The 22557-nt window shown below is 44.8% G+C and overlaps 1 protein-coding gene across 1 annotated transcript in view; it reads left to right on the top strand.

Moving 5' to 3' along the window:
• LOC118389964 (roundabout homolog 3) overlaps nucleotides 1-22557 on the top strand; it is a 133844-nt gene that overhangs the window by 87849 nt on the left and 23438 nt on the right. The window contains exons 8-10 of the mRNA XM_035780018.2: nucleotides 2134-2305; nucleotides 14997-15199; nucleotides 21924-22005. Coding sequence (XP_035635911.1) covers nucleotides 2134-2305; nucleotides 14997-15199; nucleotides 21924-22005 — 457 coding nt within the window. The remainder of the gene's footprint in view (nucleotides 1-2133; nucleotides 2306-14996; nucleotides 15200-21923; nucleotides 22006-22557) is intronic.

The raw sequence follows: 22557 nt of genomic DNA, 5'->3' as shown, positions 1-22557 counted from the left end.
TAAACAGTATTTTTTCACATCCATTGAGATTGTCAATAGATCCTCAACGTCGCTCATTGGCACAGGAAACTCTGAGGGCCCAGAATATTTGATACAATGTTGCAAGTTTGTTAGCACCAGCTTCTGGCTGACCAAGTTAATGGTTGATACAATGTTTCAAGTTACTTACAGACAGGCCATGCATAGCCAATGTGGTTTATAGTATTTTTATTTTTATCAGGATATTTTCTACCTGCGGGCTGCAATGTTTATATTTATTGGCTTTATGTAGGCGCTTTTTACCCATTGGCAATGGCAATAGAAGTTACTTTTAGATTTGTATAATTTTCATCTAGATAGTTTTAATTAACCACATGACATTGACTTTGAGATAGGAAGACCTTTTTATAAATAAAATGAAACCGTTCCATGAAAATGTGCATATGAAAATCATAACTGTCATGCAGATCAGTAGAAATGGTACGATAACTTGGCACTCCAAACGGAAAAGGATGCCGACCATTGGTGTAGCCTATTACTGTAACTTCAGGAGTTTAAAGGCAGAATCTGCAAAGTCCAGCAGCAGCGGGCAGCAGGAGGAGGAGGATCGGAAACAGATTTTTTCTTCTGGTTAGGTTATATCGATCTCTGGCTCCCTCTTTAGTAATTTGACCTCACACGCACATGCGCTCAAGTGCACACACACAAGTGTACACACACATTTTGAGGCAGTGGGAGGTGAACCCTGGTGTTAGTCTATGGTGTAAATGTGCAATATACTTCTCATTTTAGAGCAGATCTCACCAGGAGTACACAGGCTTTAAGCAAGACAGAAAATAAGTGTGTGTATGTGTCTGCGAGTCACTGTGAGAATACAGAGAACTCTGTGATGCATCACAGTCTGCGGCAACATGCTGTAAGGCTTGATGGGAGTGTGTGCGTGGGAGCCTGTAGCACCACTCTCAGGGAAAGAAGGAGGGAGGGGGGGGGTGATGGAGAGAGAGATATGAAGAGAAGGTGGATAGAGGGAGAGAGTGGTTGGTATAGTGGGTAGAGGGAGAGATAGAAACCGAAAAGGGAAGATAGAAATGGATAGATGCTAATGTAAAAGAGGGGAGAGGAATGAGAAGTTGATGTAGAGAGCAAAGGATTGTATGTGAGAGTAGGAGGTGCAGAGAGAGAGAGAACCCATTTGTAGCCCTGCCATGGCTGTTAGATAACACCAAACTGCCTGGCTCTAAATAGCACAACAGAGGGCTTCTCTTTGGTTTAACTAACTATTCCCACTATACCTCCCTCTATCCCTCTGCGCCCCTCTCCTCCCTCTTTCCCTCCCTCTGTGCCCCTGTGGCCCTCTCTTTTTTCCTTCTTTGCCCTTTCCCTCTATTTTTCCCTCCCACTGTCCCTCTGTGCCCATTTTCTCCCTCTATCCGTCCCTCAATCCCTCTGTGCCTGTGTCCTCCCTCTCTCTATCACTAAGCGTGACTGTGGCCCTCTCCCTTTTTCACTCTTTCTCTGCCTCTCACGCACACATGATTATCCCTTCATCTTTTACCTCTAGCCATGGGCTGTCCACCAACCAGCTTTAAGCCTCTTAGAGGACAGAGTCAAAGAGCACCGCACCCCTGCAACCCCCCAAAATATACACATTAGAGGTGACGAACACCACACACACATTCATACACTGCATGCATTTAGCAAACAGCCATGCATGCACACACAGGCATTCTCTCTCTCTCTCTCTCTCTCTCTCTCTCTCTCTCTCTCTCTCTCTCTCTCTCTCTCTCTCTCTCTCTCTCTCTCTCTCTCTCTCTCTCTCTCTCTCTCTCTCTCTCTCTCTCTCTCTCTCTCTCTCTCTCTCTCTCTCTCTCTCTCTCTCTCTCTCTCTCTCTCTCTCTCGGCTGAATTATCTTATGTGTATCCACTGCTTTACACTTTCAAAATTCCACTCGCAAAATACTATTCAGTTTTACACAGCCAATTTCTATCAGGGTGGTTAATTGACAACCAAATGACATTCATAATAATGTGGTGTTGTGATATGCTTTACCTATTGTGTGACAACAGTTGATGTAAAGTTTTGTCCCCCTGTGCTGACTGGTTTCAGCCTACTTGTTATGTGACAGTGTGTTGTGTCATTTCCTGCCCCCCCAGATCCTGCTGTTCCCCATCCAGGAAGCTGCCCAGTCGGGACGGTTCTCTGTGTCTCTGAGCGGGGAGCTGACCATCACAGACGTCCACAGTGAGGACTCGGGATACTACATCTGTCAGGCTATCTCTGTAGCTGGGAGCATCCTCACCAAGGCCCTGCTGGAGGTCGAGAGTGGTGAGTGTCTGTGGGAGGAACACAAACTCTAGAGGGCTTCACAGATCCACATATACCCGAGACCTGATCTGGGACACAAGTGGGTCCGAATCCACATATTCCCGCGGGGCGGCAAGTAGCCTAGTGGTTAAAGCGTTGGGCCAATAACCAAAAGGTTGCTGGATTGAATCCCAGAGCTGACAAGGTAAAAATCTGTCATTCTGCCCCTGAACAAGGCAGTTAACCCACTGTTCCAGTTAAGAATATGTTCTTAACTGACTTGACTAGTTAAATAAAGGTTAAATAAAAATCTCTAAATAATGTCACGGGTCTCAGTTGGATCTGATATGATTGTCTGGGGTATGTGTAATTTAAACTGACTTGCCTGGAATGTACAGGTCTGAATGCGATTACTGCAGAAGAGCGTGGCGTGTGTAGCTTGTTGTTGGCCAATCATAGACTTCCTTCGGGAAGTATTCTGATGCCTTGAATTTTCCACGTTTTGTCATAGCCATATTCTAGCCCTAACCCTAACCCTATAATGACAAAGCAAAAACAGGTTTTTTGAATTTTTTTGCTAATTTAAAACCGATATTTCACATGTACACAAGTACTCAGACCCTTTACTCAGTGCTTTGTTGAAGCACCTTTGGCAGTGATTACATCATTGAGTCTTTTTGGGTATGATGCTACAAGTTTTGCACACCTGTATTTGGGAAGTTTCTCCCATTCTTCTCTGCAGATCCTCTCAAGCTCTCTCAGGTTGGATGGGGAGCGTTGCTGCACAGCTATTTTCAGGTCTCTCCAGAGATGTTCGATTGGGTTCAAGACCAGGCTCTGGCTGGGCTGCTCAAGGACAATCAGAGACTTGTCCCGAAGCCACTCCTGCATTGTCTTGGCTGTATGCTTAGGGTCATTGTCCTGTTGGAAGGGGAACCTTCACCCCAGTCTGAAGTCCTGAGCGCTCTGAGACAGGTTTTGGTGGAGTGATGCAGGGATAGTTGTCCTTCTGGAAGGTTCTTCCATCTCTACAGAGGAACTCTAGAGCTCTGTCAGAGTGACCATCGGGTTCTTAGTCACCTCCCTGACCAAGCCCTTAGCCCCCGATTGCTCGGTTTGGCTGAGCGGCCAGCTCTAGTAAGAGTCTTGGTGGTTCCAAACTTCTTCTATTTAAGAATGATGGAGGTCACTGTGTTCCTGGGGACCTTCAATCCTGCAGAATTTATTTTGGTACCCTTCTCCAAATCTGTGCCTCGACATAATCCTGTCTCGGAGCTCTTCGGACAATTTCTTCGACCTCATGGCTTGGTTTTTGCTCTGACATGCACTGTCAACTGTGGGACCTATATAGACAGGTGTGTGCCTTTCCAAATCATACCACAGGTGGACTCCAATCAAGTTGTAGAAACATCTCAAGGATGATCAATGGAAACAGGATACACCTGAGCTCAATTTCGAGTCTCATAGCAATACTTATGTGAATAAGGTATGTGTTTTTTATTTATTTTGAATACGTTTGTAAAACATTCTAAAAACCTTTTTATACTTAATTTTTATGGGGTATTGTGTGTAGATTGCTGAAAAAAATATATATTTGTTCTATTTTAGGATAAGGCTGTAACATAACAAAATGTGGAGAAGTCAAGGGGTCTGAATACTTTCCAAAGGCACTGTAAATAATCAGTGGCAATCGGCTACAGAAATAGAGTCTCACTCCATGTGTGGCAAAAGTTAGGAGATACTGTATCTAATCAATGGAAGATGGAATTAAAATGACAGAATTAAAAGTTAAAGGAAAAGGATAGACTACAATGACCAATAGCCAACAGGGAGTCAGGCTGCTACTTAATATGCTGAATGGAGTTGTTGTTGTTTCTAACAGTAGGATGAGAAAGTGCATGCACTGCAGCCTCAGTTAGCCTAGCTAGCTAACGCTAGCTTCTCTAGCTTCTCCTGGTTTGAAGCAGTCAAGACATGTACTAAGTAATCTGCTTCTCCTGGTTTGAAGCAGTCAAGACAGGTACTGCATAATCATTTTTGATGATAAAAAAACTTTGCCAGCAAGTCGAGTTGGTTAGTTGCTGCTGTCTCTCCCACCCTCCTCCCCATGCCACTCGCTCACAGTATGGCCCTTCTCCCCTGCCTTCTAGAGCGGCACCTCTCTCCCTCCTCTCGAGTTTTATCAGCTCTGGTTAATAAAGTAGCTGAAAAATGTTCCTTTCTGTTGCTTTCCTCACTCGGACCGGGTCTGGATCCAACCAGGTCTATACGGAAAGGGTCTAGTTGTCCTCGGGTCCATTCAGAACAGGTCTCTATAATTAAAAAATGTATGCCTATCGGGTCCGGACGGGTGTGGGGGGGGTCTGTACAGTACTCCAGCACTTTATATTTGAAATGATACAATGACTATGAGGTAAAAGTGCAGCACTTTATATTTGAAATGATACAATGACTATGAGGTAAAAGTGCAGATGTGGATGCTACCATCAGAGACAACGATAGACAGCTGTCCCTGATTGAGAACCCTAACCGGCCAAAACATAGAAATACAAATAATAGAACATAGAATTACCCACCCCAAATCACACCCCGACCAAACCAAAGAGAGACATAAAAAGGATCTCTCAGGTCAGGGCTTCGTGCCATGGATCATCACTGGAGGCTTCTTGCCATGGATCATCACTGGAGGCTTCGTGCCATGGATCATCACTGGAGGCTTCTTGCCATGGATCATCACTGGAGGCTTCGTGCCATGGATCATCACTGGAGGCTTCTTGCCATGGATCATCACTGGAGGCTTCATGCCATGGATCTTCACTGGAGGCTTCGTGCCATGGATCATCACTGGAGGCTTCGTGCCATGGATCATCACTAGAGGCTTCGTGCCATGGATCATCACTAGAGGCTTCGTGCCATGGATCATCACTGGAGGCTTCTTGCCATGGATCATCACTGGAGGCTTCGTGCCATGGATCATCACTGGAGACTTCGTGCCATGGATCATCACTGGAGGCTTCTTGCCATGGATCATCACTGGAGGCTTCGTGCCATGGATCATCACTGGAGGCTTTGTGCCATGGATCATCACTGGAGGCTTCTTGCCATGGATCATCACTGGAGGCTTCGGGCCATGGATCATCACTGGAGGCTTCGGGCCATGGATCATCACTGGAGGCTTCTTGCCATGGATCATCACTGGAGGCTTCGTGCCATGGATCATCACTGGAGGCTTCGTGCCATGGATCATCACAGGAGGCTTCGTGCCATGGATCATCACTGGAGGCTTCGAGCCATGGATCATCAATGGAGGCTTCTTGACATGGATCATCACTGGAGGCTTCTTGCCATGGATCACTGGAGTGGAGAGACACACAGGAGGCCTGGCTCTGGGAGCAGGCACAGGACTCACCAGGCTGGGGAGACATACAGGAGGCTTAGTTCTTGGCAGAGGCACCGGATACACTGGGCCGTGGAGGCGCACTGGCGGTCTTGAGCTGGATGCTCACCCTAGCCCAGCAGATGCAGGGAGCTGGAATGTAGCACACCGGGTTAAGAATGAGTCCTGGAGACACCGTGCGCTCCACCGCATAACACAGTGCCTGACCAGTACGATGTTCGCCACGGTAAGCACGAGGAGTTGGCTCACGTCTCCAACCTGACTCAGCCAATCTCCTCGTGTGCCCCCCCCCCAAAAAAACATTTGGGGAGTGGCCTCCCGGTCTTTAGTGCCAGCCGTGACCCTGTGTAATCCTGGGCCCTCTTTCTCGCTGCCTCCGCCTTCCTCTCTGCTTCCAGCTGCTCCCACGGCAGGCGATCATTTCCCGCCAGGATCTCCTCCCATGTCCAGGATCCCTTGCCATTTAGGATGTCCTCCCATGTCCAGGATCCCTTGCCAGGATCCCTCTTCTGAACAAATCAAATCAATTTTTATTTGTCACATACACATGGTTAGCAGATGTTAATGCGAGTGTAGCGAAATGCTTGTGCTTCTAGTTCCGACAATGCAGTAATAACCAAACACGCTGCTTGGTCAGTTTGTGGTGGTGGGAAGTTCTGCCACGGTTGTTTTCTCGTTTGTTGTTTTGTTGGCTTTATTTTTTATAATAAAATAACATTTACGCTCACCACGCTGCCCCTTGGTCCCTTCCTTCAACAGCCAGACGCACAAATATCCTACCCCTTATAAAAAATTCTAACCTCCCCGGTTATAGTAATGGTGAGAGGTTAGCATGTATTACTATAGACATGTTTAGAAACACATTATATTATTTTTCACCATAAAAGTGTCTTCAAAATGACACAATGGATAACTGTCCATAGATATCTATTGGGTACAAAATAATCTGAAACACATCCTTAAACAAAAAGCAAATGCATCCAACAAGTTTGTAGAGTCACAAGCTTGATATAATCATTGCGTGTTAGGAATATTGGACAAATGATAAACTTTCTACTATTTTAATACACATAAGTGAGTTTGTTCCAATACCTTTGGTCCATTAATATAGGGGGGACTATGTACAAAAAGTGCTGTAATTTCTAAACGGTTCACCCGATATGAATGAAAATACCCTCAAATTAAAGCGGTCCGCACTATAACCTTATTGTTATTGTATAATTTCAAATCCAAAGCGCTGGAGTACAGAGCCAAAATAACAAAACATTTGTCACTGTCCCACTACTTTTGGAGCTTATTGTATATCAGTCCATCCAGGATTCCGCAATCGCATGTTTTTTGGTCAAATCAACAAATCCATGCATATTATGCAAGGCCTTGCAAATTTGACCAATCAATGCACTATTTCCGCATAAAGCAGTCAAATCATTACATTTACATTTTATATTTTTGTAATTTAGCAGAAACTCTTATCCAGGGCAACTTTCAGTAAGTGCATTCATCTTAAGATAGCTAGGTGGGACAACCAAATGTCTCAGTCATGGTAAGTACATTTTTCCTCAATAAAGTAGCTATCAGCAAAGTCAGTGCTAGTGGCGGGGAGTCAAGTGCAAGTGTTAGGAGTGGGTACTGTGAGATTATTTAAGATACTCTTTGAAGACCTAGGGTTGTGTTTTTTGGAAGATGGGCAGGGACTCTGCTGTCCTAGCTTCAGAGGGAAGCTGATTCCATTGGGGTCCCAGGACAGAGAAGAGCTTTGACTGGGCCGAGTGGGAGGTGCCCTCCCGTAGGGATGGGAGGGCCAAGAGACCATAGTTGGCAAATCATATCAATATTATCACATAAAACTGACCCATCACCACAGTACAAAAAGAGGGCTCACAATTTCAACCAATCACTGCACATTTACAGCATTGTATGGTTCAACCAAGCCACACGTCAACAAACGTTTTCCCTCGTCAGAGCATTTTCAGGACAAATTTGACAAAATCAGGGCATATTAACATGCAACATGTCAGATACTGTATATGGTTGCAAAGGGAGATATAGGTTTGCAAACTATCTAAGTTCACCAGTAAACTGCCAGAATGTTGGTATATTTCAAGGATTTTCTATAATCTATCACAAGACATCTAGTGGCCCTTTTGGGTACTTTAGATTATTACAGGTGTCTGTAATTAGCTCTGGCCCTCTGTGTGGCCTTATCAATGTAAAATATATTAAATAATTAAATAATTAAATAAGATGATTTTAAAATAAACTAAAAAAGCATTATCCTAATAATAATTTAGTGAATACCTTTGGTGTTTAATATGAGTTTTCCGGCATGAAAAATCCTTTATTATTACACGTCAATATGTATTTGTTGTCAATGTTTTGGTGACAAACTGGTGGCAGTTGTGAATAAAAGTCAATATTTGGAAGAGTTGCAGAGTTAATTGTTTCATTAATTAGGCTATTTTCTCATTAACCATGTGGTCTATCTACTAGAAACTCATGGACAATATGGACACAGATATAAAAAATGAATACTATATATGAATATTCTTTTGTTAAAGTTATTAGAGTATAAATTACCAAATTTACAATAGATTGCCATATATTTTTTGTTAATTAACACATTTACTGAAGATTCTCGGGACTTGGTAAATTACCAGTACCTTTGCAACCCTAGTCAGAATTGCTAAGAACACGAGCATTTTTTAAAATGCAAATATCCCAAGAAATCACCAGGAAATCCTGTAGGGATGATATACATTGATATATATTGTATATCATGATATACGTGATATATATTGTATATTGTTCATACACAAAAGTCTGGGACAGACACACACATGCTAAACACACACACAAATCAGGAAATCATGGCATATTTTAATCTCCCACCTGCCTGAACATTGTCATTAAAGAATGGATTCCCACCATCCCATAAATTCAGAGGCCTCCAAAATAGTTGTTTGCACCGTCACAGCTTCTTAGTGTGTGTGTGTTTCAGTTTGTTTGTGTGTGTATGTGTATGTATGCGTCAGAGATGGGAGGAGCTGATGGGAGGAGCTATTGGAGGGCTCCTTGTAATGGCTGGAATGGAATTAATGGAACCGAGTCAAACGTGGTTTCCACATGTTTGTGTTTGATACCATTACATTTATTCCATTCCAGCCATTACAATTAGCCCATCCTCCTATAGCTCCTCCCACCAGCCTTCACTGGTGTGTGTGTGTGCTTATGTATTCCTGTGTGAGTGAGTGTGTGCCAGTTTGTGTGTGTATGAAAGCTAATCTGTAAGGATAGAAACCTAGCGTGAGTTTCCCTGGAGTTAGTGATCCCTAGGGGGTTATCAAATCAAATCAAATTCATTTATATAGCCCTTCGTACATCAGCTGACATCTCAAAGTGCTGTACAGAAACCCAGCCTAAAACCCAAAACAGCAAGCAATGCAGGTGTAGAAGCACGGTGGCTAGGAAAAACTCTCTAGAAAGGCCAAAACCTAGGAAGAAACCTAGAGAGGAACCAGGCTATGTGGGGTGGCCAGTCCTCTTCTGGCTGTGCCGGGTGGAGATTATAACAGAACATGGCCAAGATGTTCAAATGTTCATAAATTACCAGCATGGTCCAATAATAATAAGGCAGAACAGTTGAAACTGGAGCAGCAGCACGGCCAGGTGGACTGGGGACAGCAAGCAGTCATCATGTCAGGTAGTCCTGAGGCATGGTCCTAGGGCTCAGGTCCTCCGAGAGAGAGAAAGAAAGAGAGAAAGAAAGAGAGAATTAGAGAGAGCACACTTTAAATTCACACAGGACACAGAATAGGACAGGAGAAGTACTCCAGATATAACGAACTGACCCTAGCCCCCCGACACATAAAATACTGCAGCATAATACTGGAGGCTGGGACAGGAGGGGTCAGGAGACACTGGCCCGATCCAACTATCACACACACAGCCAATAACCAATATCCTAAACCCAACCCAGGGCCATCCTCGTACAAACCCACATTCATATCCCATTACCATCTAACACTTTGGATGCATCCTAAATGGCACTGTAATTGTTTTATAGTGCACTACATTTGAGCAGAGCCCTAGGTCAAATGTAGTGCACTATAAAGGGAAAAGGGTACCATTTGGGATTAGTCTATTTCCGACTACCTAATTATAATTTTTTATGCTGATATGTCATGGACTGCTGTTTTAGCCAATGGACTAGACCCCCAGTAACCCCAACCCCACCCCCGCCCCCCCCTCACCCTCCATCACTTCCTTCACAATTGTTTAAACCCAAATCAATTAAAGATTCTTCAAAGCCATCAAACATAAAACACTGTCACCCCCCCCCCCCCAGTCCCCCAAATGAACAAATAGCAGGAGGTAACGCGAGACGTAGTCAAAAAGCACAAGTCAGAATGGCGCTATGCAAATGAACTTCGCCGGGAACACATGCTCCCATCGTCCCGCCGTGCCAAATAGGGAAGGGGATAAACTGTTGTTTAGATGCATTTGTGCTCCATGTTTGCCTTAAAGCACTGTACCTTAGCTAGAATATCGTAGCTTAGCATACAGACAACAACCTAAATGTACATTATGCTTACAGCTCAATGGTAAATATTTTTTTCACATTTTCCCCTTGTCATAGTTCAGCCATGGTGTTTGAGTTCATAAACCAACAATATCACAAGCTATGGCTTCAGCATAAAAAATTTATTTCTGGGTCCCGTAGAAAGACATTTGTCTCATGATGATACAATAAGTCTGTAGTTTTGATATACATTTTGAGGTACATTTTGTGTTAATGATTTGTTTTGGCGACATTGGCTGGGGTACAATCAAAACACACAATTTAAAAAACTTTTAAAAATGATATATGACTAAATGTCATTGAGCAGACTTCATGTCAATAGACTACACACTGAAAGTGAGGTACAGTGGTACTTAGGTGACGTTGAAACTGTATGTTGTTCTGTAAGATGTCAGCACACACACAGTAATTTACGTGATGGTGTACACACAGACGTACAGAGTTGGCATAGACAGACACATATATGTCCATTGGCTTGCTTCTGTTTGCAGGGCAATGGTGGTTTAGTGAGCCTATAGCCAGGGCCTGTGCCTCACTACAGGATGGACAGTCTATGGAGGGATGGGATTTAGTGCCAAGGGGCAAGGCGTACACTATTGATGTAAACTGCATACTGTACTACTTATGTTCTATATTACTCAATAAGAGTCAATGCAGAGAGTGCCAATGCAATTAAAACGATAATTATACTGTTCATCTGTGGACACTGTTCACTATTCAGGCACAGGCCCACACATATAAACACTCATGCACACAAACACTCCGCTCCTCCTTCCCATATTTCAGCCTCTATGAAGGTAGATTGACATATATCCACTTACGCCATACGGCTATTTAGCACACAAAAAAAGCCACATAGTACCAATGCCACACCAGTACCAACTCCTCTGTAAACTGGTCATCTCTGTATACCCGTCGCAAGACCCACTGATTGATGCTTATTTATAAAACCCTCCTAGCCCCCCCCCCCATCTGAGATATCTACTGCAGCCCTTATCCTCCACAACACCTGTTCTGCCAGTCACATTCTGTTAAAGGTCCCGAAAGCACATACATCTCTGGGTCGCTCCTCTTTCCAGTTCGCTGCAGCTAGCGACTGGAACGAGCTGCAACAAACACTCAAACTGGACAGTTTTATCTCAATATCTTCATTCAAAGACTCAATCATGGACACTCTTACTGACAGTTGTGGCTGCTTTGCGTGATGTATTGTTGTCTGTACCTTCTTGACCTTTGTACTGTTGTCTGTACCCAATAATGTTTGTACCATGTTTTGTGCTGCTACCATGTTGTGTTGCTACAATATTGTTGTCTCTACCATGCTGTGGTGTCATGTGTTGCTGCCTTGCTATGTGTTCTTAGGTCTCTCTTTATGTGGTGTTGTGTTGTCTCTCTTGTCGTAATGTGTGTTTTGTCCTATATTTATATATATTTGTTTAAAAAAAAAAATTATCCCCCGTCCCCGCAGGAGGCCTTTAGCCTTCTGGTAGGCCATCATTGTAAATAAGAATTTGTTCTTAACTGACTTGCCTAGTTAAATAAAGGTTAAATAAATAAATAAAATAAATAATATGTGATGTGGCAAATGCAGGAATTGTGTCCACAATCCTGGTGGTATGTTGTGAATTATTATGTTTCCTTTCCAATATGTTATTTCATAAAAGTATCCCATTGGCCTCTTGGAATGGAGTCCAATATCTCAAACCCAATTTCAGCATGTACTGTACACAATCCCAGCAGTCCAACGTCCTTGGTTTTACCATTAGGACTTTTAGATGCATTGGAGGGGGAATGGTAAATGCCAAAGTAAATGACTCGTCAATGACTTATTCATGGTCCTCCGCCTCCCTCACGCCCCTCGACACAAAAATAGTTTTCCAGGTCTACACAAATTAATATTGAATTATTCAGTGCTACTTTGGCATGTTAAGCCATAACATTGCTGTCTAATGGGAGAAAGCAATATGAAGATTTTTTTGTAAATGTAACCAATCGCCTCGATTCGGTCTTATGTAGCAACATTTGAAATGGTGTTTTTCACATTGAATAAATGTAGCGATTCAGAGCTAGAACATGGTATATCACACACTACAGTTGAAGAACAATGGGAAAGTAATTCTGCTTGTAAAACCTAACTTTTGAGAAAATGGCCTTTGAATGTTTTGGTACACCTATTGGAGAGCTCCTCTTTGTCTACACCCATTCAGCATCGTTCACACCCTCTTAACCCCAACCATCTCTTTAATCCGAGCGTTCTGTCCTAACAACAGCAGTCAAGCACCCAGGCTAACTGGCTAACGTTGGCTAGCTTGCTCGCTACTTCCAGACACAAATGAGAGAACAGCTCACTCTGACCATTTTCTTTGCCCTAGTAGAGCTGATTAGGCTGTTTTTATGTTATCCAGAGCGCTGGTGACTGCTGGCAACATTTTACGGTTTTTGCCAACGTTTACTGACACCGGCCATATTCAACGGGTGTGGAGCGTTCGTAAATTCGTCAGTTATTCTGCACACTCAGACGAGAGTGCTCTGAAAATCGGATTAAAAAGCCAGAGCAAATTTACAAGCTATATCTATCAACAGTTGTTGAGACCACCAATGACATCATTAACATTCTATTGTAATGGTTACCTGCATAGCGGAATCTTTCGCTAAGACATGTAGCTAGCTAGCTAGCTAAACAATGAACCATAATCCCAATTTATGACATTACTACTTTGCATGAATCTGCAGGTAGCTAACCAACCAGTCTCAATGTCAGTTAGCTAACATTAGGCTATAACTAGCAAAGTAAATGGCTCTGAGAAATGAATAATATTACAACACAGATCATACACGTAATGTTAGCTAGTTGACCTAACAACAGCAGTCAAGCATCCAAGCTAACTGGCCAATGTTGGCTAGCTTGCTAGCTATTTCCAGATACAAATGAGAGAACAGCTCACTCTGACCATTTTACTCGCCCTAGCAGAGCTGGTTAGGTTGTTTTTATGTTATCCAGAGCGTTGGTGATTGCAACTGTGCTGCTGGCAACAATTTAATTACGCTTTTTTTGCCAACGTTTATTGACACCGGCCATATTCAACGGGTGTTGAGCGTTCTTAAATTTGACGGTTATTCATACACGTAATGTTAGCTAGTGAGCTAGCCAAGTAACAATAGCTAGTGAGCTAACAGTACACTAACTTGATATGAAAACAACTTTCTGACAAATTTAGAAATGTGTATTATCTGAAAATGTAGCTAGCCAGACTATCTTACCCGTATACATGGATGGACGCTTCTCCCTCTGTCACGGATGCCATGGTTGCCCTTAATTTGAAGATGTAATACGGAGACAGGGCTCCTTAACTATCATACTCTAATTCCACTGATTTCAAAACTCGGTCCTCCAGAAAGTGGAGAGCAACAACACGTATGCAGTTATATTACACGATATATATACACAAATTAGCCAGGTTAGACAGGATTACCTACACATACTGACCAGTTCAAAAAGACAGAAGTGTGCTACATGGCAGACCAATCCGAACTCATCTCTCTGCATGTCCAGCCCACTCATTATCTCAGCCAATCATCGACTTACTGTGAATAAAGTGATTTGAACACACAAATGTATCGAGTAACCGGAGCCCACAGATTTACATCATCATTGCGGCGTATAGCCTGAAACTATGTCTAACCTGGTCCTTGGCCAGTTGAGGAAACTTGATTTGGTGGTTTTCTCCTACCATTGTTCAAACCAAACGGAACCCAACCGCTTTTCGGCATTTTAACTATAAAAGCAGGGTTAGTTATTACCATTAGCTAGTGTGAGTCATCAGGCTACTTATCAGCCTCACAGCAGTCAAGCAATGCATTCCGCCAAGAGTCGTTCACAATCTAGTCCGGTTGCAGCCACAATTAGACCTCATATTTGTTTGCCTAGCAATTATCAAATGTACATTGTTTAATCACACATTTACAAGTCTCAGTCACAATGACAGCTCCAATAAGCCCCCTATGGTGAACGACATGTGAACGAGAGGCTCATAGAACCATGACTCTTTCAAGTTTCCAGTTCATCATTCACCGTTAGGGGGTCCTGCAGTTATACTGCACTGTAACTGCAGTTCAACTGCAAAATTATTGTAGTGAAAAAACAGTTATTTTGGAAACAGTATATTGTATGTTTTGGATATTCAATAAAATAAAATAATAATAAAAAAAGTTTAAAAATCACAGACCAGCTGACGACCGAAGTGACCTTACAGGTGCCCGGCCCACCACAAGGAGTCGCTAGAGTGCAATGGGACAAGGAAATCCCAGCCAGCCAAACCCTCCCCTAACACTGACAATTGTGCGCCCTCATGGGTATGGCCGGCTGTGACACAGCCTGGGATTGAAGTGACGCATCAAAGTGACGCGATGCAGTGCCTTAGACCGCTGCGCCACTCGGGAGGCCCCTGGATTGGAGTATTTTAACAAGGCTGAGTGACTGGCGGCTTCAAGGTTTCTCCATGCTGCAAATGTTTAGGATACATTAACGTAACATGCCATAACTGTTACGTGAATTAACTATTACGATTCATTTATGTATATTACTTTTTCTATGATCTCTAAAACAGCTATCTCATGAATATATAGCAATGTGTTTGTATTCTGTAGCTGGTTGGTGGAGGATGGTCCTCCAAGAGAATACACTCAACTACCCTCTCTCGTAATGTATCTCTCTCTCTCCTTTCCTCCACACACAGCATCCTCCGACCGAGTCCCACCCATCATCCGCCAAGGACCGGCCAATCAAACGCTGGAGCCGGGCTCCACGGCCCATTTACAGTGCCACGTGATGGGCAACCCTCTGCCAAGCATTCAATGGGAGAAGGATGGCCAGAGGATCCTGGGAGATGAGCGTGTCAGCCTGATGGAGAACGGAATGTTCCAGATCACAAACCTGCAGGTACCTGGAAATAATTTAAATAGAACGTTCCCAATAATTCTTAAGAACATAGAAAGAATGATCCCTATAATGCTCATGAATGCTGCAAGAATGTTCCCATTGATTCTCTTTCCATCCTCCTTCGTAAATGCCATCACTCCCTGGATATTAGTAAATGAAATTAAATGCTTCACATTTCCTCTCAATGCACTCCAAGACTCATCATGGCCAATCTTCTGAGCTAATTCTCCTAGGTGATACTAAGCAACCGCATGCAGTCACAACTGAGTGCTGTTTCCAATGCAATCCAATCAACTTCCCAGCCTTAATGGTATTTAGCTTAAATTCATTCATTGTACTATTATGACACACTGCCAGTCACAGCAATAGGCATAGCAGTGTTGAGATGCCACGGCAAAGCAACCTGTCTATTTGATATATTGATATTTACTCATTGAGCGTCATACAGGTCATAGTAGCCGTCCATTCTAAAACACAACACAGCAATCTAATGCAATCTAATTGAGAGGCAGATATTAATATTGGAGTACTGGCAGAGTGGCTTTTTTATGGTTTATGGGTGAGTCAGTGATTTAGTGATTGGTGGTCGAGTTTCTGTGGCGTCATAAAGCTTGGCGGTGATGCAGACTCGCCAAGGTAATGAACGAGTGCAATCTTTAGTGGTAGTATATGCACGGATAATGATATACATTCTACCAAGAGCTCTCTGGGGTTGCAGGCTGCACCTGCAACCCGCAGGTTGTGTGTGTGTGTGGCGAGCTTCGGGACCAGCTGACGCGTTAATTCATTAATTGTTGGGCCCAGAGTGATTAACGATCGCCATGACTTTAATTAAATCCTTGTGGGGGTTTTGAGAGAGGCCAAGAAGGAGAGACCAAGAGAGAAAAAAGATTAAGTCAAGCATCTCAATATACCAATGTAACGGCGTTCTTCGTTTGTCGAAAGAGAGTCGGACCGAAATGCAGCGTGGTTGTTACTCATGTTCTTTAATGAATGAGTCGCGATACATGAAATAACTTAATAAATACAAAACAACAAACGGAACGTGAAACCTAATTACAGCCTATCTGGTGAACACTACACAGAGACAGGAACAATCACCCACGAAATACACAGTGAATCCCCGGCTACCTAAATATGGTTCCCAATCAGAGACAACGAGAATCACCTGACTCTGATTGAGAACCGCCTCAGGCAGCCAACCTAAGCTACACCCATACTCAGCCGCAATCCCAATGCCTACAAAACCCCAATACGAAACACAACATATAAACCCATGTCACACCCTGGCCTGACCAAATATATAACGAAACACAAAACACTATAACTAAGGCGTGACAGAACCCCCCTAAGGTGCGGACTCCCGGACGCACCTCACAACCATAGGGAGGGTCCGGGTGGGCGTCTGTCCATGGTGGCGGTTCCTGCTCGGGACGTGGACCCCACTCCATTAATGTTATAGTTCCTCCCCTTCGCGTCCTGGGATAATCCACCCTCACCGCCGACCATGGCCTAATAGTCCTCACCCAGAACCCCACTGAACTGAGGGGCAGCTCGGGACTGAGGGGCAGCTCGGGACTGAGGGGCTGCCCGGGACTGAGAGAAAGCCCGGGACTGAGAGAAAGCCCGGGACTGAGAGGAAGCCCAGTACTGAGAGGAAGCCCAGTACTGAGAGGAAGCCCAGTACTGAGAAGAAACCCAGTACTGAGAGGAAGCCCAGTACTGAGATGAAGCTCAGGCAGGTAGTAGGCTCCGGTAGATCCTGGCTGGCTGGCGGATCTGGAAGATTCTGGTTGACTGGCAGATTTGGAAGAGACTGGTTGACTGGCAGATCTGGAAGAATCTGGTTGACTGGCAGATCTAGAAGATCATGGCAGACTGACGGATCTAGCTGCTCTATGCAGACTGACAGCTCTGGCTACTCCATGCAGACTGGCATCTCTGGCTGCATCATGCAGACTGACAGCTCTGGCTGCTCCATGCAGGCTGGCAGCACCTTGCAGACTGGCAGCTCCCTGCAGACTGGCAGCTCCTTGCAGACTGACAGCTCTGGCTGCTCCATGCAGGCTGACAGCTCCTTGCAGACTGGCAGCTCCTTGCAGACTGGCAGCTCTGGCTGCTTCATACAGACTGACAGCTCTGACTGCTCCATGCAGGCTGACAGCTCTGACTGCTCCATGCAGGCTCGCAGCACCTTGCAGACTGGCAGCTCCTTGCAGACTGGCAGCTCCTTGCAGACTGGCAGCTCCTTGCAGACTGACAGCTCTGGCTGCTTCATGCAGACTTGCAGCTCAGGCTGCTCTGAACAGGCAGGAGGCTCCGGCAGCGCTGTAGACGAGGAAGGCTCTAGAAGCGCTGAACAGGCGGGAGACTCCGGTAGCGCAGGAGAGGAGAAAGGCTCTGATAGCGCTGAACAGACAGGAGACTCCAGCAGCGCTGTAGAGGAGGAAGGCTCTGATAGCGCTGAACAGGCGGGAGGCTCCGGCAGCGCAGGAGAGGCGAGGCGCACTGTAGGCCTGATGCGTGGTGCTGGCACTGGTGGTACTGGGCCGAGGACACGCACAGGAAGCCTGGTGCGGGGAGCTGCTACCGGAGGACTGGTGTGTGGAGGTGGCTCTGGATAGACCGGACCGTGCAGGCGCACTGGAGCTCTTGAGCACCGAGCCTGCCCAACCTTACCTGGCTCGATGCCCACTCTAGCCCGGCCAATACGTATGAACCGCACCGGGCTATGCACCCGCACTGGAAACACTGTGCGCTCCATAGCATAACACTGTGCCTGCCCGGTCTCTCTAGCCCCCCGGTAAGCACAGGGAGTTTGCGCAGGTCTACTACCTGGCATAGCCATACTCCCTGTAAGCCCCCTCCCCAATAAATATTTTGGGCTGACTCTCAGGCTTCCATCCGCGTCGCCGTGCTGCCTCCTCATACCAGCGCCTCTCCGCTTTTTCCGCCTCCAGTTCTTCCTTGGGACGGCGATATTCTCCAGGCTGAGCCCAGGGTCCTTTTCCGTCTAATATCTCCTCCCAAGTCCAGAAGTCCTTTGATCGCTGCTCCTCACGATTAACAGGGAGAGTTGGCTCAGGTCTGACTCCTGACTTTGCCACTCTCCCTCTGAGCCCCCAATACATTTTTGGGGCTGACTCACGGGCTTTCCTCTGCGCCGTCGTGATTTCCTCTCCAACTCCATTCTCCTATAGCCCTCTTCGCACTGCTCCAGCGAATCCCAGGCGGGCTCCGGCACTCTCTCTGGGTCGACCGCCCACCTGTCTATTTCATCCCACGTCGTATACTCCATGCTTCTGCTGTCCATAACGTTCTCCCTTCGCTGCTCCTGCTGTCGCTGCCTGTAACCACGCCACTCGGTCCGTGTGTGGTGGGTGATTCTGTAACGGCATTCTTCGTTTGTCGAAAGAGAGTCGGACCGAAATGCAGTGTGGTTGTTGCTCATGTTCTTTAATGAATGAATCGCGATACATGAAATAACTTCATAAATACAAAACAACAAACGGAACGTGAAACCTAATTACAGTCTATCTGGTGAACACTACACAGAGGCAGGAACAATCACCCACGAAATACACAGTGAATCCCCGGCTACCTAAATATGGTTCCCAATCAGAGACAACGAGAATCACCTGACTCTGATTGAGAACCGCCTCAGGCAGCCAACCTAAGCTACACCCCTACTCAGCCGCAATCCCAATGCCTACAAAACCCCAATACGAAACACAACATATAAACCCATGTCACACCCTGGCCTGACCAAATATATAACGAAACACAAAATACTATAACCAAGGCGTGACAACCAAAACATTTTTCATGCACTCAATATGTAGAAAACACTCTTTGGTACTTCCTCTAATGACTGTATTAGAGCATTTCTAACATCTCAACTTGATGGACTGTACTTATGGCCAATTCTATCTTTTTGAAACTTGGACACTGTCCCTGTTTGTTTTTAATTTGCTCTCCTTCCGTTTTATCAGGGCTCTCATCTTTTAACTAAAGCAGAGTGGGGCACAGGAAGTTGGAGAAGAGAGGGCAGGGGACCCGACAGATGGTCAGTTTGTTCCTCTCTGTGACTGAAGAGATGCCCATTACCCCGGGACCAGAGCAAGAACGAGGGGGGATGGAAAGAAAATAGATGAGAAAGAAAGACAGGATATTGAGATGAGAGAGAAACAGAACAAGTCAAGGAAGATGCTACAATATAGAGAAAGAGTGCACTTGAGATGATATCAGAACAGCGAGGATGTGGAGAAAATAAAAAACTCTTGCCTCCTTCATACATTTTTAACTATCTGTTTAGGGCAGCACCCAAAGCTGCCAACCATGATTAATAGTTAGATGCCCGGCCATTTACCCCTTCCCACTCCTCTCCTCCAATCACCAGTCACCAACATGGACCTGCCGCCATAGACAGCCACATCCTTGGCTGCCATACAGGTCCGTTCAGGGTCAGCTGGCCTATAGGAAGAGAGAAGGAAGAGTGATGTACTGTTCGACTTGGAGTCACCTCTCCTGTCTCTCTTGGGGCTTTTAGACAGGGCACTTAGACTTGTGTAATGGCATCGCCACTGCAACTGGCCAGCCAGCCACGCACGCACGCACGCACGCACGCACGCACGCACGCACGCACACACACACACACACACACACACACACACACACACACACAGAGAAGTAGTGGAAGGCATCCAAGCACCAACCACATTGCATTATATTGATTGCATTGTGTTGTCTCGCTTTGTGTTTTTGTAGTGTGCTTTGCATAATTAATTTGCTTTGTTTTGAATAAGAGTGGTTTTAAATTAACCAAAAGGTCTGAAAACCTAGTTGTTAGTTTGAAATCTGTGTTTGTGTGATTGTGTAGCCCACTAACCTGCAAGCGGGTGGCCGTGAGCTGTCACCGTCATTAGATCCTTGTCTGCAAATTAAAGTCTCTACATCTTCCACTGTTGTGAGCAATTTCTAGCCCCTGTCTAGCTCTGAGCTTCCCAATGAATTTTTAATGACCCACACTTAGTCTCTCACACACACTCAAAAACACACACACACACACACACACACACACACACACACACACACACACACACACACACACACACACACACACACACACACACACACACACACACACACACACACACACACACACACACACACACACACACACACACACACACACACACACACACACACAACGTTTCCCTTGCTAGAAGCATGGCTATGGATCATCAGCCCGTATTGCTGCTTACTGTTGAGTGCTCAGTATGCAGCACAGTCAGAGCCACAGAAACATGAAGTGCTGTATGAGCCGCAGAAGTTTGCAGACCGCTCTGGTTACATATTCCACCTCTTTTCAATGTCATGTTCATTATGCCCAGCACAATACCATTGTCTACATAATGTGAACAGTCCTTTAACCTCCGTTAAACGTTGGAGTACAACAGTTGAACTAAGCTTATGAGGCATTTATAAGTTAGTGTTCTTTAAAAATCAATTGGTAGATATAATACATTTATAAGTCCAAAAATGTATCTAGCAATGGCAGATTGCCCCTTAAAACTCTCACATTGGTACCAAAGGATCAGGGCCCATATTTATAAAGTCTTTCATAGTAGGAATGCTGATCTATTATCAGTTTTGCCTTTTAGATCTTAATGAATACAATTACATGGACAGTGGGGACCTGATCCTAGATCAGAAACTCTAACCCGAGACGCTTTATGTGCACAGGCTCAGAGGTACTATAGTAAAGAAAACTAAAATAACAGCACATATGCTCCAAACCCTTTTTGAGGAACTGTGGTTTCTCTATTAAGGGACCAGTGTTACAGCTACATGTGTCCATCACGTGGACTAGGACATGTTTCGTATTGCGTCAGATAAAAAATATTGACGAATACGCTGATTCGGTGTGCGAGTTCATTAGAACGTGCGTCGAAGATGTCGTTCCCATAGCAACGATAAAAACATTCCCTAACCAGAAATGTAATACATGTATCACTAGCCACTTTAACTATGTCACTTTGTTTACTTTGTCTACATACTCATCTCATATGTATATACTGTACTCGATACCATCTACTGTATGCTGCTCTGTTTCATCACTCATTCATATATCCTTATGTACATATTCTTTATCCCCTTACACTGTGTATAAGACAGTAGTTTTGGAATTGTTAGTTAGATTACTTGTTGGTTATCACTGCATTGTCGGAACTAGAAGCACAAGCATTTCGCTACACTCGCATTAACATCTGCTAACCATGTGTATGTGACAAATAACATTTGATTTGATTTGATTTGATGTGAGACTTCATTGACAGCAAAGCGTAATGTTACTCTTTATTAATGTTCATGGGACCATATGAGCGCAAATGTACATATCCAACAACTATGTTCCAATAGACCATACTGTAAATAGAATAGTTCCCCATTAACCATTATGAGAATAGTACTTATTAGATCAGAGCAATAAAATATATGGGTATCTTTGGGGAGACACAGAATTGTTATACATAGTCTTTGGAGATACACAGAATTGTTATACACAGTCTTTGGAGACTACAGATAGCCCATAGATTCGAGGTAGATGTTCATGTTGACTTATCTGGAAAGATTTGCTCCAGAACACCTGAATGTGAAAAGGCAAAGGCATTGTGCTTCTGTGCATATACACCGATGTTAACTTGGCCCTCTCTCTTGTTGCCAGGAAACCGACTCTGGGGCCTATACCTGCGTGGCTTCCAGCTCCAGCGGAGAAACGATGTGGAGCGGTGTACTCACTGTTAAAGGTAAATGCCCACACACGTAGACACGCGCGCACACACACACACATGCACACGGACACAGTGAATGGTAAATCTACTGTAATAAACTCCTCCCTACAGTATTAGATTGCCTCTGCCATGTCATTGTCACATTGGCATGAAGGATCGGGAGACAGACGCAGGAATGCGTAATAGTTTTTATTATTAAGCACAAATTACTGCGTGCCGTGTAAAGGCACGGGGGATCCGTGACAGCAGAGCAACGACACCAGCCTCGAGGAAAATCACAGGAATGCATTGCAGGTCGATCAGGACCCGATGCAGCTGCTGAAGTTGCGTTGGACGGGCCAGTTGCTGCTGCCAAAGTTGCGGCGGCATTGGACGGACCAGTAGCAGTGGCGCCGGACAAACTAGTTGCAGCATCGTCGGACGGGCCAGTTGTAGCTGCCGAAGTTGCAGCAACGCCAGATGGACCAGTCGCAGCATTGTCGGATGGGCCATTCCCGCTGTCTCCCTTAATGGTCGATTATTCTGTCACTTTGGTAACAATGATTTGGGAGACAGACACAGGAATGC

Source organism: Oncorhynchus keta, chromosome 11 (genome assembly GCF_023373465.1).
Source record: "Oncorhynchus keta strain PuntledgeMale-10-30-2019 chromosome 11, Oket_V2, whole genome shotgun sequence".
Taxonomy (NCBI): Eukaryota; Metazoa; Chordata; class Actinopteri; order Salmoniformes; family Salmonidae; genus Oncorhynchus; species Oncorhynchus keta.
The sequence above is the reverse complement of the archived record's forward strand: the minus strand, read 5'-3'. Positions and strand labels throughout refer to the sequence as shown.